Source organism: Heloderma suspectum, chromosome 7 (assembly GCF_057233095.1).
Source record: "Heloderma suspectum isolate Gila_16-S chromosome 7, 16-S_ref, whole genome shotgun sequence".
In the NCBI taxonomy this organism is placed as follows: domain Eukaryota; kingdom Metazoa; phylum Chordata; class Lepidosauria; order Squamata; family Helodermatidae; genus Heloderma; species Heloderma suspectum.
Window position 1 is genome coordinate 75462426 of NC_139464.1, and position 26866 is coordinate 75489291.

The 26866-nt window shown below is 44.4% G+C and overlaps 1 protein-coding gene across 14 annotated transcripts in view; it reads left to right on the forward strand.

Annotated features, from left to right (window-relative positions):
- The first annotated feature begins 3860 nt into the window (after window positions 1–3860).
- Window positions 3861–26866, forward strand: part of SCAF11 (SR-related CTD associated factor 11) — a 53351-nt gene continuing 30345 nt past the window's right edge. For 4 of the 14 annotated variants that reach the window (XM_084810644.1, XM_084810655.1, XM_084810652.1 and 1 more), the window contains exons 1-3: window positions 3861–4254; window positions 22355–22418; window positions 23410–23490. In XM_084810644.1, coding sequence (XP_084666770.1) covers window positions 23430–23490 — 61 coding nt within the window. In that variant the 5' untranslated portion in view covers window positions 3861–4254; window positions 22355–22418; window positions 23410–23429. Of the gene's footprint in view, window positions 4255–9864; window positions 9983–10324; window positions 10400–22354; window positions 22419–22445; window positions 22580–23409; window positions 23491–26866 lie in introns of those variants that run through there. The other 10 variants (XM_084810649.1, XM_084810657.1, XM_084810653.1 and 7 more) reach the window with 6 other exon arrangements.

Genomic DNA, 26866 nt, shown 5'->3' on the forward strand with positions numbered 1-26866 from the left:
CACTGTCAAAGATGGATCTATGGGCACTTCCAAATGGTGAACTTGATTCTTTATTTTCAGGATAAAATTGGAGTTGGGGGAGGGAGATGAAACCACGTAGACATCCTGGAGCTCCTTAGAGGAACAGCAGGCTATAAATGTAATAAATATTTTCAAATGTGGGAGGAAAATGAAAAAAATGTTGTAATGTTATATCTGCCTTGATAAGGGAATCAGTGTGACATTCAGGACAATATTCTATGCTTCATGTTCATATCCTAGCTTGACTCCCACAGCCATTTTCTAAGGTTGCTTGGGTGGACGTAAAACATACCATAATGCAATATCTGCTGGCCAGACTGAGATATTGGAATGAAAGCTGGTGCACACATTCAGAACACCATTCTACAGTTCAGACTAAAACCCCACCATGAAACCTACATCCATTTTCAAGGCATGGAGAAATATGAAAAATAAATTGGTAATCAAAACAATTTATTTCAGCAGCACTGAAACAGCGGAATGAAAAATGGTGCATGCATTCAAGAAACTATTCTACTTTTCAGGTTTGAAGCCCAGCCTGTCTCCATAGCTTTCAAGGAGGCAAGGAAAAATGCAAAACAAACCATACCTCTTGTGGAGATGATGATGACAGGGCGAAAACTGCGTACATTTTATGTTTCAGCTTTGAATTTCAGCTTTATCCAAGAAATAGCTTGTGATTCAGCATCTAAAGCAAGGCCTCACAACTGTCATGCTTTACCAGTCTTGTGTATTGGCTGAAGCAGGTGTGGGGAATGTATTTTCTCCCACAGTCTGCATTCCCTCTGGGGTCAGTAGTAGGTGGGATCAGAGCCAAAAATGTGTGGTACCAGAGCCAAATCCCATTCACTTTCTTTCATACAGACATCCCCCCCATTCATATTCATTCATTCATTCACACACGCACTCACCCCATCCATCCATTCCACTCCCTATTCTCTCTCTCTCTCTCTCTCACACACACACACTCTTTCTCCCCTTTCTCTTTCTCTAGCCACTAGAGCAGTCTTGCCCAACCTGGTGTCCTCCAGAGGTGCTGAACTACAACTCCCATAATCACCAGCCTGCACAGCCAATTACAATGTTGGCTGAGGTGATGGAAGTTGCAGCCTAACACATCTTGAGGACACCAGGTTAGGGAAGACTGCACTGGAGTGTTGGGGTTTGGTGTGGTAAATGCCCATTCAGATCATTGAGGTTTTAATGTTTTTATATTTTATATTGTTTTATTGCATGCTTTTTGATTTTAATATTTGTGAACCTCCCAGAGAGCTTTGGCTATTGGGTGGTATAGAAATGAAATGAATGAATGAATGAATGAATAAATAAATAAATAAATTTAGCTTAGCTGTGAAGTTTCCTGTGCAATCTTGTGCTAATCAATGTCTTACAGTGTACCTCAGAGTTGTCGTGAGGCTACAATGCAAATCTGACCTTCCTGAATAGAAGTTCAAGAACAAAGTCCTGCTTAATCCCATATACTGTATATGTGGTAGATTCTGGTTACTTGGTGGAAATTCACTTTCGATGTTCTCAGAGGTATTTTTCTTTATTATAACAACATGTTTCAGAATGGGATTCTGCCATTGAAAAAAGCTTCCGAAATCAAGCCCTGTCTCAAATTAAGCTCTAAACCCAAAAGTGGGGAATTGAGAGTAAAATACTAGCCATCTCCCAAGATCACGATTCAGAAATACCTGTTCAATCAGTGTAAAAATTTCATACACAAAAACATGTCAGTATATTGCACAGTATCCAATGTGACGCTACTGCTAATGTAAATTACATTGCGCTGGTGTAAATGACCTCTAGCACAAGACCAATTGCGTCTGCTGATGCAACAGGTTTTCCAGGGAATCCTGTCATGCCAGTAAGCACATTTGATGTTGTGCTACAGGTCATTTATTTCTGAGTAGATATCTGTAAGACTGGACTGCTCAGCATTAATTTGTTTTGACCACAGTTCAGTAAAATTATTTATTTATATATATATTGCATGTATATCCCACCTTTTTTCCACTTGCGAGGAACCCAAGGCAGCATACATTATCCTCCTCCTCTCAAATTTTATCCTAACAACAACCCTGTGAGGTAGGCTGGGCTGAGAGTCTGTGACAGGCCCAAGTCATCCAGTGAGCTTCCATGGCTGGGTGGAGACTAGAACCTGGATCTCTGAGCTCCCAGTCCAACACTCTCATGACACCACACCGGCTCCCGAAATGCCAAGAGTTCATAAAGTCAGACTGGCTCAGTCTGTTCTCCATAAAGACATAATCTCATTCATGAACCTCATACCAAGTCAGCCATCTGTTGAAGTTCTGGGAACATTGTCCCCGTCTATTCTGACTGGCAGCAGCTCTTCGCCACTTCAGGCAGATGTCATTCATCTCCTCAGCCTTCCCCAACCTGGTGCCCTGCAGATGTTTTGGAACTCCCAGCAGCCTCAGCTGGCATGGATAATGGTCAGGAATGCTGGCAGTTGTCATCCAAAACATCTGGAGGGCACCAGGTTGGGGAAGGCTGAGCATTTTAACTAGAGATGCCACCTACCAGTGGAGGCTGGTGGCTCTGATTTCGGTGGGCTGTGAATCCATTCTGGGTTTCAGTGAGAACCAGCCAGAATGCTAAAGGAGCTATCCAATTTGGGGGAGCTATCCAGTTTGAGGGGCCGCAGTGGCTTAGTGGTTAAGACGCTGAACTGCAAACTGGAAGGTCGGCAGGTCAGCAGTTCGAGACCCGAGTGCTGCGTGATAGAGTGAGCTCCCGTCTTCAGTCCCAGCTCCTGCCAACCTAGCAGTTCGAAAGCAAGAAATTGCAAGTAGATAAATAGGTATCGCCTCGGCGGGAAAGGTAACAGCGTTCCGTGCACCTCGGTGTTCAGTCATGCCGGCCACATGACCACGGAAGCGTCTTCGGACAGTGCTGGCTCTTCGGCTTAGAAACGGGGATGAGCACTGCACCGTAGAGTCGAACACGACTGGTTGGGGACACCTTTACCTTTATCCAGTTTGAGGATATCTGGGGGGATAGGGTTCAGCACCTTGGATAGCTCCTTTAGCGTTCTGGCTGGTTCTGGCTGAAACCCAGAATGGCTGCACAGCCCCACCGGAAACGGAGCCACCAGCGTCCGCTCCACTGCCAGCTACTGAACCCCGGGTGTTCTCCATGCAAAACAGGTGCTCTCTCAGGCTGCTCTTTGCACCACCCTGGCTAGAAGGCCAAACATTTTGCTACACAGACATCCTGCTTACTCGGAATTACTCGAATATCTCTTGCTCAAACTCGGGACGTGACCTTATTTCTCATGAGAGCAGCCCGGCCTTCCACAGAGGGCAAGCCACTCAGAATGCACTCGGGGCGGCGGGGGAGCTCGTCGCGCCCTTGGAAGAGGGGCTCGCAGCGACAGTCCAGAACGTGACTTCGCAACTAAGGCTAGCCGTAGCCTCACATGCGTGACCACGTTTCACATGCGTTATAGGCGCAATCCTACGCATCTTTAGAAAGAAGTCCTACAACTCCCAGCATGCCCCAGCCATGATAGCTGGCTGGGGCATGCTGGGAGTTGTAGGACTTCTTTCTCTCTAAGCGTGCATAGGACTGTGCCCTAAGCGCAGGAATAACCGTTTTTATTATGGGTTACAGCTCCCGCGGACCAGCGCCCTCATCGTCCAACCCGTCGCTAAATCTCCAACTCGGGATTACGTCATGCTCCCGCTAGCGCCTGCTCTTTTGACGGTCTTTGCTTTTGCGCATGCGCTCCGCCCCGGCCCACCCGGTGCAGTCCTTCACCGCGCGCTGCTGGAGAACTGGAGGACCTTCCCAGAATGCCTCTGGGTGGCGGGGGGGCCGGTCGGCTGCGTCTCGATGGCGGGTAGTGCCGCGCGCCTGCCAGACCGTCACGCTTTTCCTCTGCAGCGAGAGGTGATTGGGTAGTGCTGCTGCGCGGCCTTTCTCTCCGCGGGAGTGGGGGGGGGGCGCTCGCTCGCTCGCTCGCTCGACTACCGTTGCCGCGAAGGGACATGTGACCGGAGGAGCGGGCTCCGAGGAGAACGCACTGTGGAAGCGGCCTGCTTCTTCCTCCTCTTCCTGTCTTCGCGCGAGGCCTTCAACCCGGAGATATCATACGCGCCACGGAGGCGCCGAGGGCCGGAGTCTCCATGTTGAGGCTGCGGTAACGGAGCCTCGGGCCGACTTGCCTCGTTCGCCCTCTCGCTCGCTGTACGGTGCCGCCAGGTAAGAAGACCTCGACATACGGGAAGGACGGCTGTGAACAAGGCAGAGGCCGCCTGTCTGTTCCTGTGAGTGAGGGAAGGGGAGACAAAGGGAAGGCGCAGGCGCTCGCTCGGAGGCCGCCGGCCGCGCTTGTTCTCACGGAGACCGTCCGGCGTCTTCCCCCTCTCGACTGAGCGAGGCCATGTGTGAAAACAGGCGTCCGGGGCCCCGTCAGGGTGGTCGAGAGGACGCGAAGGGATGTCAGACATCCTCTTCTCCAGGGGGAGGGAATGGGGAAATCCTTTGCTAACTCAGAAAGGCTTTATGAATAGGTTGCGTGTGTCGGAAATACAATCGTGTCTCTTCGGCTCAAGCGGTGAAACTTTCAGTCCCTGGACGGAGAAATGCGTAACAAAGTTACAAGCAGAAACAATTCCAGGGAGGCGCCGGTTCAACCGAGCTCAACTCTCTGGCCCCTTGATACACAAGAGTAATTAGGAGCGAAGTTGTCGCACTATTGCTGCTCCTAGTGAAATGTTCACCTTCTCCTGGATTTCCCTTTGTTTGTTTAGCAGTCACACACACACATACGCATACACCTCTGTCTGCTGGCTGGTGGCCCTGATTTTTACATTAATGTCCTTATGAATCTGTGGCCTCTCAAAATGGACTCTTGTGTAAAGCTCTGAGGAGGAGAAAGTAGGCAGATGATTTACACCATGGATTGGGATCTCAGGGGAGAAATACTCCGCATATGCTTTTACAGATAAGGGTGTCCTTAAAAAGTAACCATTGCTCTAGATCAATTTAAATTGAATACTGGGCATTTGAAAGAAAATTCAGGGAGGGAAAAGTACAGAAAATACTATCAAATGTCGTTATCTAAAAGAGCTGTTGCAGTCTTTGCATTGTTCCCTTTTAAATTGGTAGACATGCTATTAGGCCAAGGGAAAGAAAACAGAAAAGAGAAGGGGTGCTGTTCTTAATGCTTCATCCTGTAAAGTAGATGTATAATCAAAGTAACAGGAAACTTTCACTTTCTCTTTCCTGCAATTAAAGGCATTGCTTCTCATTTTTTTCTATAGTTATGAGAACTACTGAGCCAAACAAAGGGTGTTTTGAAGCAGCCAAGAGATTCCTTGACATGTCTCGTGTGACTCATAGTTGATGTTCTAAGAGTTTTATTTGTTGTAGCAAATGGGTTAGGCATGTAATGACAGTGCTGGTCTTCACGTGTTTGTGGGCGTCGATGAATATGCCAGTAGAGATATTAAAAGGGCACAGGGTGCCCCTTTAGTTAAGGTGAGTCACACAAATAAGGTTCTGCCATTATAAGCTTCATAGTTCTGTTGCTATAAAAATGAGCTAATAACTTGAACCTTAGTGTCCATAATCTATGTTATGAGTTCTACAATTGTACAGCATGTCAAACTGATCCAATAAAAATTGCCAGAGGTACAGCAAGTTAAAAAGTGCTGAAAATGGACATACTAACCCTTTTTACTGAAATTTGTGGCACAGCATATCATATTTCTTTCAAATTTTAGTGACAACTGCTGATATACTTTATTCAGGCTTGTTGAGGTGCGGTTTCAGTGGTTTGGTGAAGTTCTGAGCAGCAGTTCAAAAGTTAAGATTTTCCTACCCCATTATAGACTATGGCCACAACTACTACACACAAGTTGTGCATGCTCAGTTTGATTCTAATGCTAGAATGCTCCCAGTATTCAAATGTTTTCAAAGGGGTTTGCAGAGAAAATTTAAAATATTCTGTATTTAGTTATGGAATGTGACTTCACAAGGTCAGGCTACACATTTCTACACAGATTGGGACCCTAATGTATGTGTGTGTGGGGGGATGCATGCGGGGGACACTTTAACCTCCCCCCCCCACTGTGGTCCTAATCTGGATCATGCCCCCTATGCTTCCAATTTACATGGTGAAAAAGGCATCCAGTTATAATCTAAATTGAAGGCGTAATGCAAAGGGTTAAAGCCCACTATCCCCCACTAGAGTCCTGATTCATATTCAGTTCCATATGCTTACTTTTGAGTAAAAATGGGGAAGAACTACTTTAAAGTAACATAGTTCGATCCTTGGAATTTGGATGGTGGGTGGAATGCACAAGGGGAGGAGCAGAAGGATCAGAGCCTCATGTGGCCTTTCTGAAAGCAGAAATGCAGCACAAAGTCCCTGATCTTCCTTTGGATGATAGGTAAAGGAAATACGGGGATTGGAGCCCAAGTGCTCACTTTCTGAAGGCAGAAAGGCAGTGTAAAGGTCCCAGTCTTTGCTTTGCTTTTCTTTGTGGTAGGAAAAAGATGTGGAAGGACCATGCTTCATGCTCTATGGTCATTAAGATGGTTGTGGGAATCTAGCCCTATTCAGTCATTCTCCTCACATGTAAGTTCTACATGCACAGAGTGGGAATGGGAATGAGCCCTCTAGTTTTGCTCCCTTCCCTTGCTGTTATTTTTGCACTCTACCCATGAAATCGACTCTGTTAAAGACAACCTACTCTGTCTGTGGAAACTCCCTGAGATTTTAGAACCCCAGTGCTTGACATAAGTCAAGCTTGCACAGTGCATTTCTCCTGAGAGCATTCTGACAGTGGGGGAGGGGTAGCAGAAACTGTCAACTGAGACAAGAGTGAGGTAATTTTGAGGGCTGAGGGAGTCATTCTGCCTGATGAAGTATTCTGCCTGATAGATAACTGATGAAGTAAGGCAGGAAAAAGATAAAGCTATGTTGGAATCCTGTGCAGACTTACTCTGCTGTAAGTCTTTCTGAACATACAGGGACAGATCTATTCATTTGTACACATCTACCCAGTTAATGACTTATTTTGTTTTTTAGTTTGTGTATATGTGTGTTTTGAGAACACTGTAATGATAGATTTCCTTTTTAAAAATCAGGGATATTGAATGATTAAAAAAACCTCTGCTGGTTTAAGACCAGTTTTACGGCTATCTCATGTTGGGTCAAGCTCCAGAAAGCCAAGAAATTGGAAGCTAAGGCTGATGCCTTACCTGACATGGCCCATGGTCAGTGGCGATGTTATGCAGTGTCACAAATTGTGCTTACCTTCCATGCATGCATTTTTCTTTGGTCTTTCGGGCCCAAATCCAGATGGGGAGGATGGAGTGCCTGGGACCAGCAAAGATGGTCCACATTGTCTTGGTCCTTTATTGCCTTATGAAACATCTGAGCCTTACTGTCTTGCTACAGAAATCCTCCTGTAAGTTGACACATGCTTGTTTGTTGCTTGCATCAGTTGGCACAATGGGTTAAACCAGCCCTTCCAAACCTGGTGCCCTTCAGATGGGTTAGACTGTAACAACTCAAGGGTGGTTAATACACCATGGTGGCTTATTAACCATCTTGGGCCTGCCAGTTGCGTGCCAGCCCAGGGTGGCTTGTTGGATTGGTTAACAACCCAGAACCCATGGCCAGTCATAGGGCTGTGGGGTGGTTTGTTAATCACCCCAACAAGCCACCCTCACTGGGTTCGGATGACATGAGAAGCTGCGGTGGGGGCTTGACTCAGTACTATGGCACCCACAGGTGCCGCAACCCACCATGGTGATCGTGTGAACCAGGTTAGTAAGGCCTAGATGCTTCATAAGACAAAAAAAAAACCAGCAGGTTTTTTGATCAATGAATGAATTGTAGTTATTTGTGCCACAGGCTTTGAACTTATAGTTTGAAATGACCACAACAGGGTGTTGTGGCTTGCTGAGTTGAGTTATATACTAGCACAAACATCTTATTTTATTTATTACATTTCTGTACTGCCCAATAACCGAAGCTCTCTGGGTGGCTCACACCAATTAAAACCATAAAATACAACATAATAAAATATAACAGTTTAAGACTATAGTATGAAATAAAAATAACAACCAAAATAAAACCGAGCAGTAGTGCAAAGATTTAAAATACAGTAACAGATTTAAAACAGAAATTGAAAGACTGAGGGTGCAATCCTCTGCATATTTAGACCAAGAAAAAGTCCTACAACTCCCAGCATTCCCCAGCCAGGTCTAAACATGCATAGAATTGCACCCTAAAATGCCTTGGGAAATAAGGTCTTCACCTGATGCTGAAAAGACCACAACATAGGCACTAGAAAGCCTTTCTGGACAGGTGTTTCCACAACCAGGCTGCCACAACAAAAAGTGCTCTCTTCTTAGTAGCCATCCACCTCACTTCATTGGGTGGGAGCTCCCGGAGAAAGTCCACGGAAGACAATCTTATGGTCTGGGCAGGTATATATGGGATGAGCTGATCCTTCAGGTTATCTGCCCCCAAGCCATTTAGGACTTTGAATATTAATACCAGCACTTTGAATCGAGCTTGGAAATGGACTGGCAGCCAGTACAGATGGAAATGTGCTGGCATAACATGATCACATTGGCCAGTTCCCCTTAACAATCTCGCTGTCCTGTTTTGGACCACCTGGAGTTTCCAGTTCCTTTTCAAATGCAGCCAACATAAAATGCATTGCAGTAATCTAGACCAGAAGTTACTAGAGCGCAGATAACTGTAGCTAGGCTATAACTGTCCAGATAAGGATGTAGTTGGTGCATCAGCCTAAGCTGATAAAAGGTGCTCCATGTCACTGAATCCACACATGCCTCTAGTAATAATGCTGGATCCAAGAGTACCCCAAACTATGAGTACCCCCCAAGGCATAGAGCAATAATCTCCCAGCACCACCTTCTGGAATCGGCCATCCAAGTAGGAGTGGAACTACTGCAGCGCAGTGCCTTTAACTCCCAACTCAGACAACCTATCCAGACGGATGCCAAGGTCGATGGTATCGAAAGCCTGTCCCCATGTCTCTCTCTGCAAAGGTCATGCACAGGGAGGCCAAGGCAGTTTCCATTCCAAAACTAGGCCTGAAGTCTGATTGAAATGGGTCTAGATAATAAATTCCATTCAAGAGTGCCTGAAGTTGTCCAGCCACCACCCGCTCAAGCACCTTGCCCAGGAAGGGGATGTTGACTACTGGCCTATAGTTGTTAACATCATCCGGGTCCAGGTTAGGCTTTTTCAGGAATGGCCTAATTACTGCCTCCTTTAAAGAGGCCAGTACCACCCTTTCTCAAGGAAGAATTTATGGCCTCCTGGACCCAGCTGGACATTTGTTCCCTATTAGATGTAATAAGCCATGAAGGGAAAGGGTCAAGCACACAGGTGGTTGACTGGACTTGTCCAAGCACCTTGTCCTCATCCTTGGGCCACAACAACTTAAAATCCTCCAATAAAACTGTACCAGACAGTGCTCTGGACCCCTCTACTAATAGAAGTTCATAACTGTGGTGTTGAAGACATGATGGATTTGAGGGACTTTATCTTCAAAATGTCATGCAAACTTGTCACAGTGTGCTATTGGAGGTTCAGGCATCTCTCTTCCTAGCCCAGATTGCAGCTGGCCGTGAACCACTTGGAAAAGCTCCACTGGATGACACAGAAGATGCAGTGGTGGTGGGAAAGAACTCCCTTTTTGCCACCATCACCACCACAGAGTAGCCTCGATAATGAAATCTAACCTGTGTTTGGTTGGACTTGGAACAAGTTTTCCTCCACCTGCATGCTAGCAGTCTTCCCTCTTCCTTTGTTTCCCTCAGCTCAGATGTAACCAAGGAAGTGCCCAGGTTCTGCTCAGAGGGAGATGGCACTTGGGAGCGATATTGTCAACTGAACGAGTCAACTGTGCATTCCAGAGAGTGGCCAGAGCTTCAACAGGTGCACCAGCCATACCAGCAAGAAAATCCCCCTGAGCCCCCTGGAATGTATTAGCCTCTGTGGGTGGACCATTTTAATGGGTCCTCCTCCCTTGCAGAGGAGAAAGGTCACTGAGAGTCGAAACCTCAGTAGGAAGTGATCCAACCATGACAGTGGGAAAGATGTTAGTTCTCTGCTTTCAGATCACCATCATCTTGCCAGTTGAGAAAACCAAATCAAGCGTGTGTCTTCTTACATGTGTTGGGCTGATAATATGTTAAGATAGCCCCAGTGTTGTCATGGCTGCCATGAAATCCTGAGCCACCCTGGATCTGGTAGCCTCAGCATGGAAGTTGAAATCCCCCAGAAACCTCGTTCTAGTGGTCCTCAACACCAAATCTGAGACCTCCATCAGCGAGACTGAAGAGCAGCAGTTTGGTTAGTACACCAACAGAATCCCTAGTCTGTCCTGAGTACCTAACACAAGGTACAAATACTCAAGATTGGAACTCAGATGGGCAGGAAGCCTAGAGAGGGATATGAAATTCTTGTAGACCATGGCGACCCCCTGGTCCCTGATCCTCAAATCTATGTTGATGCTGCACCAAGTACCCATTAGGGCACAGCTGTGAGAGACTAACCCCTACCACTTCCCCCACCCAGGTCTCAGTAATACACACCAGTTCGGCCCTCTCATGCATAATTAAATTACGGATGAGGGAGATTGGGAGAGGTGCAACATGGCATTCAGCAACAGCACCACCAGACCTGAGGGCAAGCTGGTAAGGCAGCCAGGAACCACCTGGTTAGAAGAAGAACCAGAAGAGGAGATAGGCATATGGTGTCTAGCCCTTGACCTTTATTATCCAATTCAAACAATGGTATTCTGGTGTTGACCATTTTACACAGCTGGATAATATGTGTTTGCCCATCCAGTGGGTTTTGTCAAAACTTTAGCATAGGTATATACAGGGTAAGGACAGTAGTCTAGGATTTAGGAATCATTATTTACTGCTATGGGTACCTCTGACTGTGAAAGTAACATGGCACCTGGAACTGGAAGCAGTCCAGCATTAAAATATGCTGTTTAATATCTACATGAAACTGCTGGGAGAGATCATCAGGTGGTTTGGGGCTGGGTGTTATCAGTATGCTGATGATACCCAAATCTATTTCTCCTGAACATCTTTATCTAAGGAAGGTACAACTCCTCTGAATGACTGCCTGAAGTCTGTAATGGGCTGGATGAGGGAGAACAAGTAAAGTTGAATCCAGGCAAGACAGAGGTGCTCATTGTGACGAGCCCTAATTCAGGTATTGAGGTATGTCAGCCAGTTCTGAATGGGGTTGCATTCCCCCTGAAGGAGCCAGTTGGTAGGTTTGGGGTCCTTCTTGACCCAACCTTGCTCCTGGCACCCCAAGTGGAGGCAACGGTGAGAAGTGCCTGTTACCAACTTCAGCTCATATGCCAGCTATGCCCGTTCCTGGAACATGTGGACCTGGTAACCTCTAGGCTTGATTTCTGTAATGCGCAGTACTTGGAGCTGCCTATATATTTAGTTCCGAAACTTCAACTGGTACAAAATACGGCAGCCAGGTTAGTCTCTGGGACATCCCGTGGAGACCATATTACACCAATTTTAAAATCTTTCCACTTGCTGCCAGTGTGTTTCAGAGCAAAATATAAAGTGCTGGTTCTTACTTTTAAAGCCTTATATGGCCTAGGTCCAAGGTACCCTAGGGAGCGCCTTCTCCCCTAAGTCCCAGTCCACCACCTAAGGTCCTTTGAGGGCTATCTTCTGTGGCAGCCTAATGTGAGATTGACAACCACAAGCAAGAGGACCTTTTCCTTTGCCACCCCTCAGTTGTGGAATGACCTGCCGGTTGAAATTAGAGATGTACGAAAGTCACTTACCTTTTCGCAGCTTGGATTCGTGGTGGGGAGAAGGCGCTCCGTCCCTCCCCCCGGAATCCTCCCTGGGCTGGCTCCGCTCTGCAGCAGCTCTGCGGAGCCGCTGGCCAGGGCCGTCCACAGCCAGAGTTCTGGCCACGGACGGGCTGCTGCGGCCGCCATTTGCGCCTGTGAAGCTGCCGTGATAGGCTATGTAAGTATTTATGTAGGCTATTACAGCGGGAAAAAAAGGAACGCAAATACTACACTATTTGCATTCCCCTTTTTTTCGCCATAATAGCCTACGTAAATATTTACGTAGGCTAAAACAGCTAAAAATAGGGAACGCAAATGGCGGCTGCCGTATCCACTGCCATTTGCGTACGGTGTGGGGTTTTTTTGGCTTTCCGTGATAGGCTACGTAAATACTTAGATAGCCTATCACGGCCTCCGCAGGGACACAAAAGGCATCCCTGCGCTAGCTGTGATAGGCTACGTAAGTATTTACATAGCCTATCACTGCTATGATGAAGGAGCGAATAGCAGGGCGGCCGCCATTCAGCAAGTCAGCGCGGACGGCAGCAGGTAAGTGCTCCGTTTCGCGCCTTTCGTGAGTTGGGGGGGCGGGGGCTTGGTTCCGCCACGGATTTCGGGGGGCCGAATGCACTGGCATTCAGCCTCACCGAGATCCGTGGTGGAATTCTCTGACATCCCTAGTTGAAATGCGCCTGCTGACCTTGTTGAAGGTTTTGAAGCGGGCATTAAAGACTCTATTATTCCGGCAAGGCTTCCCTTTTTAGAACTCTTCTTCCTTTTGCTCACTTTTGTATAATGTTTTAAAGCTGTGTTGTTTTATTGTTGGATTTTTTTTTGTTAAATTGTTTTTAGTTCAAAGTTGTTTTTAGTTATCTATTGTTTGTATATATTGTCCATATGTTTTTATGTAAATGGCTTTTAAACTTTGTATATTGTATTTTGATGTTTTAATTTTTGTAAACCTCCCAGAGAGCTTCGGGTATGGGGCGGTATAGAAACGTAATAAATAAATAAAAATAAATAACTAATAAAATATGGAGATGAAAGGGTTCCTTAATTTTCTGCACATACCTGCTGCCCTTGCTGCACTACAATCATAATGCTTGTTAACTGTGCCCTTGAATTATACCAATTGCTTCTTGTGAATACATGGAAAAGAGGAGGGAATGACCCTCTCTATGAAAGGATTTGGGCAGGCCTTTGTAGTTGATTAGAAACAGCTGGTGGGAGATACCCAATTACTTCCTGAGGTGCAAATAACAACTTTTTTTTTCATGTACTCCACAGTTAGGCTGTGCATTTTGTTATAGAAAGCAAGGACAGTAAGGAAAGGAAAAGCGTGTAATTGAATTCTTAGAAAGTTTGTGTATAAAGTGTGTGTCGCTCTCGTCTTTTCCACACGTAATTAGGAAATGGGGACTATGATTTTTTTTTAAGGTGCCAGTAATCTCTTTTCTTAAGCCTGATAGCTGGTATTAGTTGCAGAATAGTTTTTTGTAGGCCAGAGGTATGTGTTGTACTGGTAGGCCTAGTTGCTGCTTAACTGGGTCCCCTGTTTTGTACTGTCATCAGGGGCGGAGCAGTGTAGCCAGCATGGCTGGACAGTGCCACAATCTGGCTGCTGCTTTACCACATAGTGTTGCAAGCTCTTCCCAGGGACCAATCAGCTGAGCCAATGGGACTTTTGTGTGGACCAGAGGGAGAACCTTTCCCTTTTGCTCAGCTCTTGGGTGCCCCTTAATATTTTTCCTAGTATGCAGGCTAAGTTATTGGTCTGACAACAGCTGAGCTGTGAAAGCTGGATTGTTGCCCTGTGCCATGATAAACTCTATGTAAACTGTAGCCAATAAAATTGTGGCCAGTGTTAATCCACATGTTGTCGAATCTTAATTGCTCCATGCTGAGGACACTAAGCATTATTTACATATGTTAGCCAAAACTTGGGGATGGGGGATAGAAACAAAAGAAGAGTGCTTCCCCCAGCTTGGCTGTCTTCCTGTTCTTGATGTCGGTGGGGTGGAAACATTTTAGATGACCTATCAAGGCAGAGCCAGCAGGCATGTGAGTTAAGCACCCATCTTCTTCTTTGTTTCATTTCATTTCCACCCGATAGCTGAAGCTCTCTGGGCAGTTCACAACAATTCACAAAATCACAACCACAGATACAAAATAATAAAATACAGCATAAAATTTCAATATACAAAAATTAGAACAATTTAAACAGCTAAAAACAATTTCAGTAAAATACTAGACCTTTTAAAGACAGCTGACTAGTACTTCCATGCATTGATACTATGACAAAAATATGGAACCCTGCATTTCCTCTGTAATATGTCATTGATCTCCCTGTTTTTCACCTTCCAGATTCAGGACTATGGTTGAGGTTGATTATCTGCCTGCCATAGATAGCATAGATAGACAGCTCCATAATAGCATTTTTTTCTCTGTTTATTTAAAACTAGAAGTTTGCTTTTGGCTTATTAACAATTAGTTTGTTTACTAAAAACGTTCATCTTGGAAGAGTAAAATACTAGTGAATAGGTGCATGTAGATACATTAAGAAAATACAGGCAAATACCAGACTGTATCAGCTTCTTGTGTTCATTAGCAAGTGGCACCTCACTATTTACTATTGGTTGGAATCCAGAGAGTTATTTTAAGAATGCTTAGTTACTTGCATCTGACAAGAAGTAGTGATGTGGCTTTTCTGGAAAATTTTGCATGGGAAAATGTTCAGTCTGCATCAGAAAAATTTCCTATAAAGATTAATTTGTACAGAGTTATTTGCATCAGAAATTTTCTGATGCCCTAGAGAGAGCTAATTTAGCTTGTTTATTTTCCTTGTGTTTAATAAACAAAAATGCTTTAAAAAGTACTCCTAAAAAACTAAAACACTAAACACAATTAACACCAGTGTTAATTTTTGGCCCAGTACACCACAAGTATTTGACCTGAAATGTATCAGGGAGGGGAGATTCAAACACACTTAATGTGATTAAGAATGCAATCCTATGAATGTTTAGACAGAAATAAGTTCTACAACTCCCAGCATTCTCCAGCCAGCATGCAGAATGGCTGGCTGAGGGATGCTGGGAGTTGTAGAACTTATTTCTGTCTAAACATGCATAGGATTGTACCCTTAAATGTTACATCAGGTAGAAAATTGTATTGAAATACTTGTAAAAATTTAAAGGCAATAGCATGTACTTTTCTTACATTGTTTATATTTAAGGGGATAAAACGCAAAGGTACTGAAAACTGTTGACACACTAATTAATTAATTTTAGCTACCCAAAGAACTGCATGATATGCTGAGAACCACTTATCTCTTATTTAACAGAGCTCAACTCTCTTCCACCAAGATTGTTGGGGTACCTTCAGTTTTGTTGTCACTACTTATTAGTTCCATTTCACTCTGAGACATACATGTATGTCAATGACATATATGTATTTTCTCGCATACATGCTAGGGAGAATCACCTGAAAATCATTAATTACAACTCTGAAACTGCAATTGACATAATTCATTTTTACTAATGAAGTTATGAAATGGAAGCTTTTCTTCAAAAAAATAAAACACTGGAAAAAATTCCAGAAAATGTTCACATCACTGGTGTCAAGTGAAATTTTGGCCTGTTGATAGCATCCCCGCCCCAAAGACCTGGTTGAAAACACTGGAGGCATCAGTCAGATCAGCCTTCCCCAAGCCCTCCAGATGTTTTTCAGCTTCCATTAGCCTCAGCCAGCCTGGCCAGTGGTCAGGAATACTGGATGTTGTAGTCCAAGATATCTGGAGGGCAGCAGGTTAAAGGCTGAGTCAGAAACTTATTCATTTTTAACTTAAACATGTATATTTCTTCTCAGTCTTTAAAAGGTGCCCCGATGCCTTTCAGCCAGGGGCGTCGTTAGAAATAGGCCTACCTGGGCACGGGTCCTGGATCTTTCGAGCTGTGCCCTTGATCTTTTCAGCTGTCCTAATTGCCTTTTTTTTTTTTTCCATTTTCCCATTGACTTGCATTGGAAAACAAAAACTGCCATAACGTTTTAGGTTTGTATGGTAAATACATGAAATATGGAGGCTTGGTAGCCCCCATGGAGCTGATTGAATATGCCAAGTTTCAGGCAGTTAGGTCCAGTGGCTTTTGTGCTAGTCGCAGGTAAAATTTGCTATTTTCAAGAAAATCTGTCAAAACAAAGAGCTATAATTTCTTTGTGCTTCCACATACATGCATGGAATTTGGGGAACAAGCAGCCCCTATAGAGATGACTGAGCCTGCCAAAGTTCAGACAGTTAGGTGTAGTGGCTTTTGTGCTAGCCACAGGTAAAATTTGTTTTTTCCAAGAAAATCTGTCAAAGTAAAGAGCTATATTTTGCGGGGGCTTCCACATACATGCATGGAATTTGGGGACCTGGCAGCCCCTACAAAGCTGACCGAACCTACCAAATTTCAGACAGTTAGGTCTAGTGGCTTTTGCGCTAGCCATGCGTAAAGTTTCCTTTTCTCAAAGTCTAAAACAAAAACTATAAACTGTCAAGTCACCCAGGGGATTAGAGATCCTAATCAGAAGGTGTTTACGGTGACCATTAGGAGGTTACTACCCCTAATCTCTGGTGTAGGATTTTTTTTGAGGTGCAAAAAAACTCTCTCCCCCCTACTTTTCTTTTCTGCTCTTACATGCCCACTGTTGGGAGCTTGCCTGCAATGAAATTTTGAAGAGGGTGAAGGAAGGGAAGAAATTGCTCCATGTGAAATATTGATATGTCACACAGCATCTGATTTTACTGCCCCAAACTGGAAACTTTGGCTTCTGCAGAAGTTTAGTAGCTTCAGTACAGCAAAGGATCCAGTCAGCCTCCACAAACTTCTTTCTCCACCTCCACTTTAATTTCTCCTAAATAGCTATAGAACTCAAATAATCCCAAAGGGAGGGTTAGGACTATGTGGCATCATGATTGAGAAACTGCTGGGGCTTTTAAATAGGTTCTACAGTTTTAAAAAAGCTAGAAAAAGCCCTCAGCCACTTCACTCATAAGTACATGCAATCCTTGCAAACCCTGCACAGCCTCCAAAATTCCCCTGAAGTACTACCTCTCTGAAAGGAGCCACTTGACTTACGGAATTCTCTCTTCCCCCCACCCCCGCGCACACTTCCAATCACCATTCTTCTTTCCTTCTTCCCTCCCCTATCCTGTTCTTCCTTTCTGTTCTTTATTCCACCCAGAGCATATCTTGGGGAATTCTTAAAGAGAATTCTCTTCGGTGGGCAAGAGAAGTTCTGAACTGTATTTGACTTTATACAGACAGACGAGATGGTTGGTTTTTCTCCTTCTCCTCACTCAAGTCTTTGAGAAGAGTGGGTTCACATGGTCGCAGAGAAACAAATCTCGGACTGTTTTGTCAGTTCCTATACAGCAATAGGAAGGGCTGTAGCTCAGTGGCAGAGCACATGCTTGACATGCAGAAGGTCCCAGGTTCAATCCCCAGCATCTCCAGGTAGGGCTATGAAAGAATCCTGCCTGAAACTGGAGAGCCGCTGCTCCCAGTCAGTGTCAACAATTCTGGGCTAGATGGACCCAGGGCCTGACTCAGTATAAGGCAGCTTCCTATGTTCCTATCAACAGAAAGCTTTAATTAAAAAAAATAGGAGTTTGGGGTTTGTTTTTTAAGTGGAGAGGAGATAAGTACTGCTCAGTTATGCAATCCTATGTATGCCTACTCAGAAGTCCCATTATGTTTAATGACGCTTACCCTCGGGGAAGTGTGCATAGGAGTCCAGCACAAGTTACTTTTGCAGAGAGGTTTGCACCTTGATGTTCTGCATGTTTACTCAGAAATAAGTCCTGAGTTGCGAGCATGGTACTACAGGCTTAATACAGTGCCTGCCCAATTAGATCTAATGAACTGACTACCCTTTCAGCTCAGTCCTATGCATGTTTTGTCATTTGTGTGTGTGTGTGTGTGTGTTTTCATTTTGCATGAACTCTAGCTTCAGCGGTGAGGGAAAGGCACCTAGTACATGCTCAGAGTTTCTCCATAACGTCGCCCTAGTTTTGAAAACAGACTCATTGGCTGAATCCTGGTGAAGTTTTGGCACAAATGAAATTATGGGGAGGAAGATACAGTGAGAGCTTGTGCATAACAAGGAGGAGGTAGAGAGGAGTTGCGCAAAAAGACATCTGCTTTTGTGAAGAGTTGCTGGAGGATGTTAGGCTGAGGAAGGATGGTTGCATGGAGGGGAATAGAATTGGTAGAATGTAAGTGCTCAGTGGTGAAAGAAAAACATTCTGCACATGCTCAGAGGCACTCTATATTTAAGAACATAGGAAGAACTGTGCTGCATCAGACCAAGGTCCATCTAGTCCCGCATTCTGTTCATGTAGTGGCCAACCAGATGCCCATGGGAAACCCACAAGCAGGACATGAGTGCAATAGCACCTTCCCACCTCCTGCTAACATTGGTGAAATGTAAATAAATTCTAGTAATTCTAAATTTGCATGCATGTATATCCTTCAGAAACTTTGCAGGTTTCTTGCCTGGGGGACACCTCTAATGACCTATGCATTTTCATACAAATTTATCCAAAAACCATTGGGGAAGGGGTGAATGGAAGGGAAAGCAAATCACTCCCTCCCCCAAATTGGAGAACTCCCCTTCCACATGAACTGCTGCACCTATCCTTCTGAAACTTTGCTGGTTTCTTACTTAGGGACAACTGTAGGCTGTCTGTAATTTTCAGAACAATGGTCCACAAGGAACATAGGGAGATAAGTAAGTCCTCTTTGGGAGACCTCAAAATGTCAAGACCACCCTTGCACAAAAACCCTTGTGGCTAGCATTCTGAAATTTGACAGACATGATCTCTTCTGATGAGGCAATGAATCCTGAAATTTTTATCCAATTTTTCCAAGGAATAAAAATGCTATTGGCAGTTCCCTTTAAACGAAAATCAAAATATAAACCCTGCACCTATTTTTCTGACATTTGGGCAGGTGTAATCCCCTTCTAGGGGGCTACTATGCCTGAAATTATTATCTAGTTCTGACCAAGAGAAAAAAGTTAGTTTTTTCCTGATTTCCCATGGTGGGCAACAGGAAGCATAAGGACTCATTTTTCCAAACATTGACCCAGGTTTGGTGCTGAGCTGAAGCTATTAAATTAGCATCTGTTCGACCCACCACATGCTCTCTCAACCTTGCCCATCATGGCTTATTTGAGCTAGCTATGAGGGGCTGACTGGATGGATCAGGGGAGTGGTGAACACATCATTGTGTGATGGGATGGTCCCTGCTGCCTTGAAGGAGGCAGTGGTGTGACCACTCCTGAAGAAACTCTCCCTTCATCCAGATATCTGTGCTAACTATTGTCCAGTCGCAAACACCCCGTTCTTGAGTAAGGTGCTCGGGAGAGTGGTGGCATCTCAGTTGTAGGTGCTCTTGAATGAAACTGATTATCTGGATCCATTCCAGTCTGGATTCAGGCCTGGTTTTGGGATGGAATCGGCCTTGGTCGCCCTGACGGCTGACCTTCTTCAGGAAAGAGACGGGGGAATGTGACCCTGTCACTTCAGTGGCTTTTGATACCATTGACCACAGTATCCTTCTGGACTGCCTCCGTGAATTGGGAGTTGGAGGTACTGTTCTACAGTGGTTCGATTCATACTTGCAGGGTCGGTTCCAAAGAATAGCATTGGGCGACTACACATCAGCCCCATGGCAACTGAACTGGGGGGTACCACAGGGCACCCAATGTTATTTAATATCTATATGAAGCCGTTGGGAGTGGTCATCAGGAGATTTGGAACAAGGTGTCACCAGTATGCTGACAGCACCCAGCTATATTTCTCTGTTACATCTGAATCAGGAGAGGCCATGCATGTTCTAAACTAGTGCCTGGATGCAGTTATGGCTTGGATGAGGGCCAGTAAACTGAAGCTAAATCCCGATAAGACAGAGACCCTATGGGTTGGCAGTTTACAGGTCTGGGAATTGGGGTGCTTGCCTGTTCTGGATGGGGTTGCACTCCCTTTCAAGGAGCAGGTCCTTTGTTTGGGGGTGTTCCTGGATCCATCTTTGTTACCAGAAGCACGGGTTGGCCGGAGCACCCATTACCAACTTCAGTTGGTACGTCAACTACACCCATTCCTGGATAGGGATAGCCTAGCCATGGTGATCCATTCACTAGTAACCTCTTGATTAGACTACTGCTCTGTGTAGGGCTACCTTTGTGAGTGGTTCAGAAGCTGCAGCTAGTGCAGAATGCAGCAGCTAGGGTGCTCGCTGGGAGACCTAGCTATGCTCACATAAGGCCTCTCACTTGTGGGGTGCCACAGGGTTCCATCCTCTCCCCGATGCTATTTAACATCTATGTGAAGCCGCTGGGGGCTATCATCAGGACGTTTGAGATGCAGTATCATCAGTATGCAGATGACACGCAGCTCTACCTCTTGTTCAAATCTTCACCAAGGTTGGCCGTAGAATCCTTGTCCAAATGTCTGGAGACAGTGAGTGGCTGGATGGGGAGGAACAAGCTGAAGCTGAACACTGACAAGACCGAGGTACTTTTGGTGGGAGACAAGAGGAGGCTGGGGGATGTTGACCTGGTGTTGAATGGGTACGGTTACCCTTGAAAGACCAGGTCCGCAGCCTGGGGGTCATCTTAGACTCCCAGCTGTCCATGGAGGCTCAGGTGTCAGCTGTGAGCCGGACAGCGCTGTACCAACTCCATCTGATACAGCGGCTGCGCCCCTACCTTCCTGACCATCTGCTCCCATCGGTAGTACATGCCCTGGTCTCCTCTCATTTGGACTACTGTAATGCGCTCTACATGGGGTTACCCTTGAAGATGGTTCGGAATCTGCAGCTGGTGCAGAACACAGCGGATCGCCTGATTAAAGGCAGCCGCCGGCAAGATCACATCACTCCAGTGCTGAAGAAGCTGCACGGGCTACCAGTTGTTTTCCAGGCCAAATTCAAGGTGTTGGTTTTGACCTTTAAAACCCTATACGGCTCTGGCCCAGCCTATCTCAAGGAGCGCCTCCAGAAACACCAGATAGGCCGCTCAACAAGATCAGCCTCAGATGGCCTTCTCTCTGTCCCATCAGCCAGGACAGCTAGACTGGTGAGGACGAGGGAGAGGGCCTTCTCTGTGGTGGCCCCCACTCTGTGCAACTTCCTCCTTAGGGAAGTCCGCCATGCCCCCTCTTTAATGAGCTTCCACCATGCATTAAAAACATGGTTGTTCAGGCAGGCATTTGAGGTGGGCTAGGGTAATTTTAGAAATGTGATGTTTTTAATGTTGAATTTTATTGTATAAACTGTTTTTATTGTTGTACATCGCCCAGAGTGGGTGGGTGACCGGCCAGATGGGCGAGTAATCAATCAATCAATCAATCAATCAATCAATTAAATAAATAAATAAATAAATAAATAGCACCTGTGTTAAAGAACTGCATTGGCTGTCTATTAGCTACCAAGCCGCGTACAGGGTTATGCTATTGTCATACAAAACCCTAAAAAAACTTGGGACCAGTATGTCTAGCAGATGGCCTTCCTTTATATATACCCAGGCGACATTTGAGATCATCAGAGGACGCCTTGCTGGTCTTTCCAAAATGAAAGAGATGTAACCATGAAGAACCCCAGTGGTGGGCCTTCCCTGTAGTGGCACCCGCCCTCTGGAAAAGCTTTCCCCATAAAGTTTGGGAGGCAGATAATGTGGCATCTTTCAAACTCCTAAAAACACACCCAGGCTTTCCCTGGCCTGTAACTGCTGTTCGGTTTCACTTTGGTTTTACATGGTACTTTTAAACTTTTAAGTTTTATATTATATTTTATCATGTTGTATTTTATTTGTTGTGAACTACCCAGGGAGCCTCAGCTGTTAGGCAGTATAGAAATGTAATAAATAAATAATACTAGAGAGAGAGCTGGATATTGCTGCACTCTGTTACCTAAGCACATATATCTTAGTTTTTGCCATCTGAGAAGTGTGTTGGGGGGGGAGGGGGGTTGAAAATTGAAACCACACCTTGTGCGATTAACAAAAGACAGTGTATTATTTCGACTGAAACAGTATTAACAGTGACAGTATTAAGGACTACTAACATGTTTGTATATTGAGTTAAACTAAGTAAAACATTGTCTTATAAAGTATTTCATAACCAGTGCTTGTTAGACTACCAATAAAGCTGAATGGAATAACATGCTCTAAACAACAGGCTTTGGTCAGAATGTTTACTGTTGCAGTGTGCATCAGAGGCTTTCAAAGGCAGCCCCACAGAGTACATTACACTAGTCCAACCTTAACGTATATAAAGCATGCATGACCATAGCCAGATCTGCGTTCTCCAGGAATGGGCATGGTTGGTGCACAAATGCTGTCCTGCCATAGACTACTCTCAGGCAGTCTAGGAGTGAAGCTGGATCCAGGGGCACTCTCAAACTATGTATCTGTTTTTTCTAAAGGGAGTTCCAACTCTATCCAAACAGGAGTCATCCTTATCCCTGGATCAGCAGCCCAACTAACCAGGTTTGCTTCTATGTTGTCTGCATTAAGTTTCAGCCTGTTGAACAACATCCACTTCATATCTCAGGCACCAAGGTGGGACCTCCATGGCTTCCGTCCTCATTGTCATTGCCTAGAAAAGCCAGGTGCACCATGTTGATCCTCAAAGGTCTACAGGTGGAAGGGTGAGAGAAAGAGTAGCACTCATACTAAAATCTCTTGTTTGTCCCAGTTTGCAGATTCTCATGCATAGTAATGAGATCAATGGACCATATTCATGACTGTCAAATAAAGGATTAGAGCAGGATTTGGAGGAAGGATTTGAAAACAGAGAGTAAATTAGAAAGGTGGCCCCAAACTGAAAACTTTTAGAATCACTGTTTTAGCTGGCCTTGGTGTTAAGAGGAAACTACTTTATATTTTCTCATTAGATCATCCTTCCCCAACCTTGTGCCTTCTAGATGTGTTGGACTACAAATTCAATGGCCATTATGGCTGGGGATTATGAAAGTTGTAGCACAATACATCTGGAGGGCATCAGTTTAGAAAACGCTGCCTTCAGTGATCTGGACCAGGCTTCTGTGCCAGTTTTCTTATCTAGAATAGAAGCATCCTATGTTTACATTTTCCTGTTGCACTTGTGAGTATTCATACATTTAGGAAAACTGGAGTGATACTATGCCCTGCTCCCATGCATTGTAAAAATGAAGTAAAATGTAGAAAAGATAAAAATATATATAGGGCTTTCAAATGATTTCGTGTTGTATATAACCTTGTGTAATTTATATCCTTCTTATTCAAAGTGCTTGAAGGACAACACTGCCTTCTCATCTTATATTTTAAATACATAAGATTGCTGATGTAGAAATGTCTTGGAATTTTACTACCATAATTTGTATCACTTATGATTTTTGCACTTGTAACCAATCATAAGGTTGGTCTTGCAAAGTTTAATATGTGATGTTAGCCTATCTGACTTATTAGGAATTTAATCACTGATGTCAATGTTTTTCAGGTTGTGTTTCTGAAGCAGAAATGAAAAATAAAAAGCAATATATACAGAACGCTGATGAAGAAAAACATGAAGACACAGAAGGTAGCTAATATATAAATATTCTCATAGGTACAGGGAATGCTGATCTCATTTGCAGATGACACAAAATTGGGCAGGATAGCTAATACCCTAGAAGACAACAGAATTCAAAGTGATCCTGATAGGCTGGAGTGCTGGGCAGAAAACAACAGAATGAAATTTAATACGGATAAATGCCAAGTTTTGCACCTAGGAAAAAGAAACCAAATGCACAGTTACAAGATGGGTGATACTTGGCTCAACAATACTACAAGCGAGAAGGATCTTGGAATTGTTGTAGATCATAAGCTGAATATGAGCCAACAATGTGATGTGGCTGCAAAAATGGCAAATACTATTTTGGGCTGCATTAATACAAGTATAGCTTCCAAATCATGTGAAGTACTAGTTCCCCTCTACTCGGCACTGGTTAGGCCTCATCTTGAGTATTGTGTCCAGTTCTGGGGACCACACATAAAAAAGGATGCAGACAAACTGGAGAGGGTTCAGAGGAGGGCAACAAAGATGATCAGGGAACTGGAAATAAAGCCCTATGAGGAGAGACTGAAAGAACTGGGCCTCTTTAGCCATGAGAAGAGAAGACTGAGGGGAGATATGATAGCACTCTTCAAGTACTTGAAAGGTTGTCACAGAGAGGAAGGCCAGGATCTCTTCTCGATCATCCCAGAATGCAGGATACGGAATAATGGGCTCAAGTTACAGAAAGCCAGATTCTGGCTGAACATCAGGAAAAACATCCTGACTGTTAGAGCAATACGACAATGGAACCAATTACCTAGGGAGGTAGTGGGCTCTCCCAGACTGGAGGCATTCAAGGTGAAGCTGGACAGCCATCTGTCAGGGATGTTTTGACTTAGATTCCTGCATTGAGCAGGAGGTTGGACTCGATGCTCTTATAGGCCCCTTCCAACCCTACCATTCTGTGATAATAAAATACAAAGTAGAGCTACCCCAAAATATTTCTAGATCCAAATCTGTGAAATTCTCCTTTATTTGTCATAGGAAAATCTGAAGTTTTCTTTGGGAGTTCTGTTTTTTAGCTAATTAGAGATTGTGCCTCCATGTCACCCTCAATTATGAAGGGACTATAAGGTAACAACTTTGTGAGAGGTTCTCTGTAATGCAGGATTTGAGTATTCCTGCTAGCTAGGTTTTTAAATAGCTATTTAAAATAACATCTATTATCCTGGGATGATAACGACTTTCTTTCACCTCTGATTTGTTTCTAACCCCTAGCAGAATAAGATACTCTTGTCTCTATCCTTGGAGGGAGTAATTGTGTAAATAAACAGCGTTATCTCTTCATGCAAAGGGTTGTGGAGTTGGTGTACACTCTGGAGATTCACTGAATATCACTGAAAACAGTCTATAAGGGGATGTTTCTGAATCATCCTGGAATTTCATACCCATTTAGAGGAATGGTATAATCTCAGAATAACAGCTTCTGAATTCTTGATAGAATTAGTGACAAGTGAAGGGTGTTGTATATACATGTATAGGCTAGCTGGCTCCAGCAAAGGAGATCGTTACCTTGTCATGGTGCTGGAGCTTGAGCACCTCAGTGATCTCATGAGCTAAACCGTGAAGGAACACCCAAGACGAGAAGGTCATGGCAGAGAGGTCAGACTAAACCAGAGATATGCCGGTATACCATCAGAAGATGGGACTCCCAGGTCGGAAGATGGTCAAAATGCTACTGGGGAGGAACAGAGGATAAGTTCAACTAGCCCCAGATGTGATGATGCAGCTAGCTCAAAGCCGAAAGGACGGCTAGCAGCCGATGGTGCTGGTGGTGAACGACGACTCCGATGTTCTAAAGATCAACATACCATAGGAACCTGGAATGTAAGATCTATGAGCCAGGGCAAATTGGATGTGGTTATTGGGGAGATGTCAAGATTAAATATAGACATTTTGGGTGTCAGTGAACTGAAATGGACTGGAATGGGCCACTTCATATAAACTGACCACCAGATCTACTACTGTGGACAAGAGGACCACAGAAGAAATGCAGTAGCCTTCTTAATTAATAATAAAGTGGCTAAAGCAGTGCTTGGATACAATCCAAAAAATGACAGAACGACCTTAATTCGAATTCAAGGTAAGCCATTTAACATCACAGTGATCCAAATATACGCCCCAACCACAGATGCTGAAGAAGCAGAAGTAGATCAGTTCTATGAGGATCTGCAGCACCTACTGGATAGTACACCAAAAAAAGATGTTATTTTCATTACAGGAGACTGGAATGCTAAGGTGGGTAGTCAAACGACACCTGGAATTACAGGCAAGCATGGTCTGGGAGAACAAAATGAAGCGGGACATAGGCTGATAGAATTTTGCCAAGACAACTCACTGTGCATAACAAACACTCTCTTCCAACAACCTAAGAGATGACTTTATACATGGACTTCACCAGATGGTCGACACCGAAATCAGATTGACTACATCCTTTATAGCCAGAGGTGGTGGACATCTGTGCAGTCGGTAAAAACAAGACCTGGAGCTGATTGTAGTTCAGATCACGAACTTCTTATTGCACAATTTAGAATCAGACTAAAGAGAATAGGGAAGACCCACAGATCAGTTAGATATGAGCTCACTGATATTCCTAATGCATATGCAGTGGACGTGAAGAATAGATTTAAGGGACTAGATTTAGTAGATAGGGTCCCAGAAGAACTATGGACAGAAGTTCACAACATTGTTCAGGAGGCGGCAACAAAAAACATCCCAAAGAAAAAGAAAACCAAGAAGGCAAGATGGCTGTCTGCTGAGACACTGGAAGCAGCCCAAGAAAGAAGGAAAGCAAAAGGCAACAGTGATAGGGGGAGATATGCCCAATTAAATGCAAAATTCCAGAGGTTAGCCAGAAGAGATAAGGAATTATTTTTCAACAAGCAGTGCGCGGAAGTGGAAGAAGATAATAGAATAGGAAGGACAAGAGACCTCTTCCAGAAAATTAGAAACATCGGAGGTAAATTCCAGGCAAAAATGGGTATGATCAAAAACAAAGATGGCCAGGACCTAACAGAAGCAGAAGAGATCAAGAAAAGGTGGCAAGAATATACGGAAGATCTGTATAGGAAGGATAATATCGGGGATAGATTTGACGGTGTGGTCAGTGAGCTAGAGCCAGACATCCTGAAGAGTGAGGTGAATGGGCCTTAAGCATTGCTAATAACAAGGCAGCAGGAGATGACGGTATCCCAGCTGAACTGTTTAAAATCTTGCAAGATGATGCTGTCAAGGTGATGCATGCCATATGCCAGCAAATTTGGAAAACACAAGAATGGCCAACAGATTGGAAAAAATCAACTTATATCCCCATACCAAAAAAGGGAAGCACCAAAGAATGTTCAAACTATCAAACAGTGGC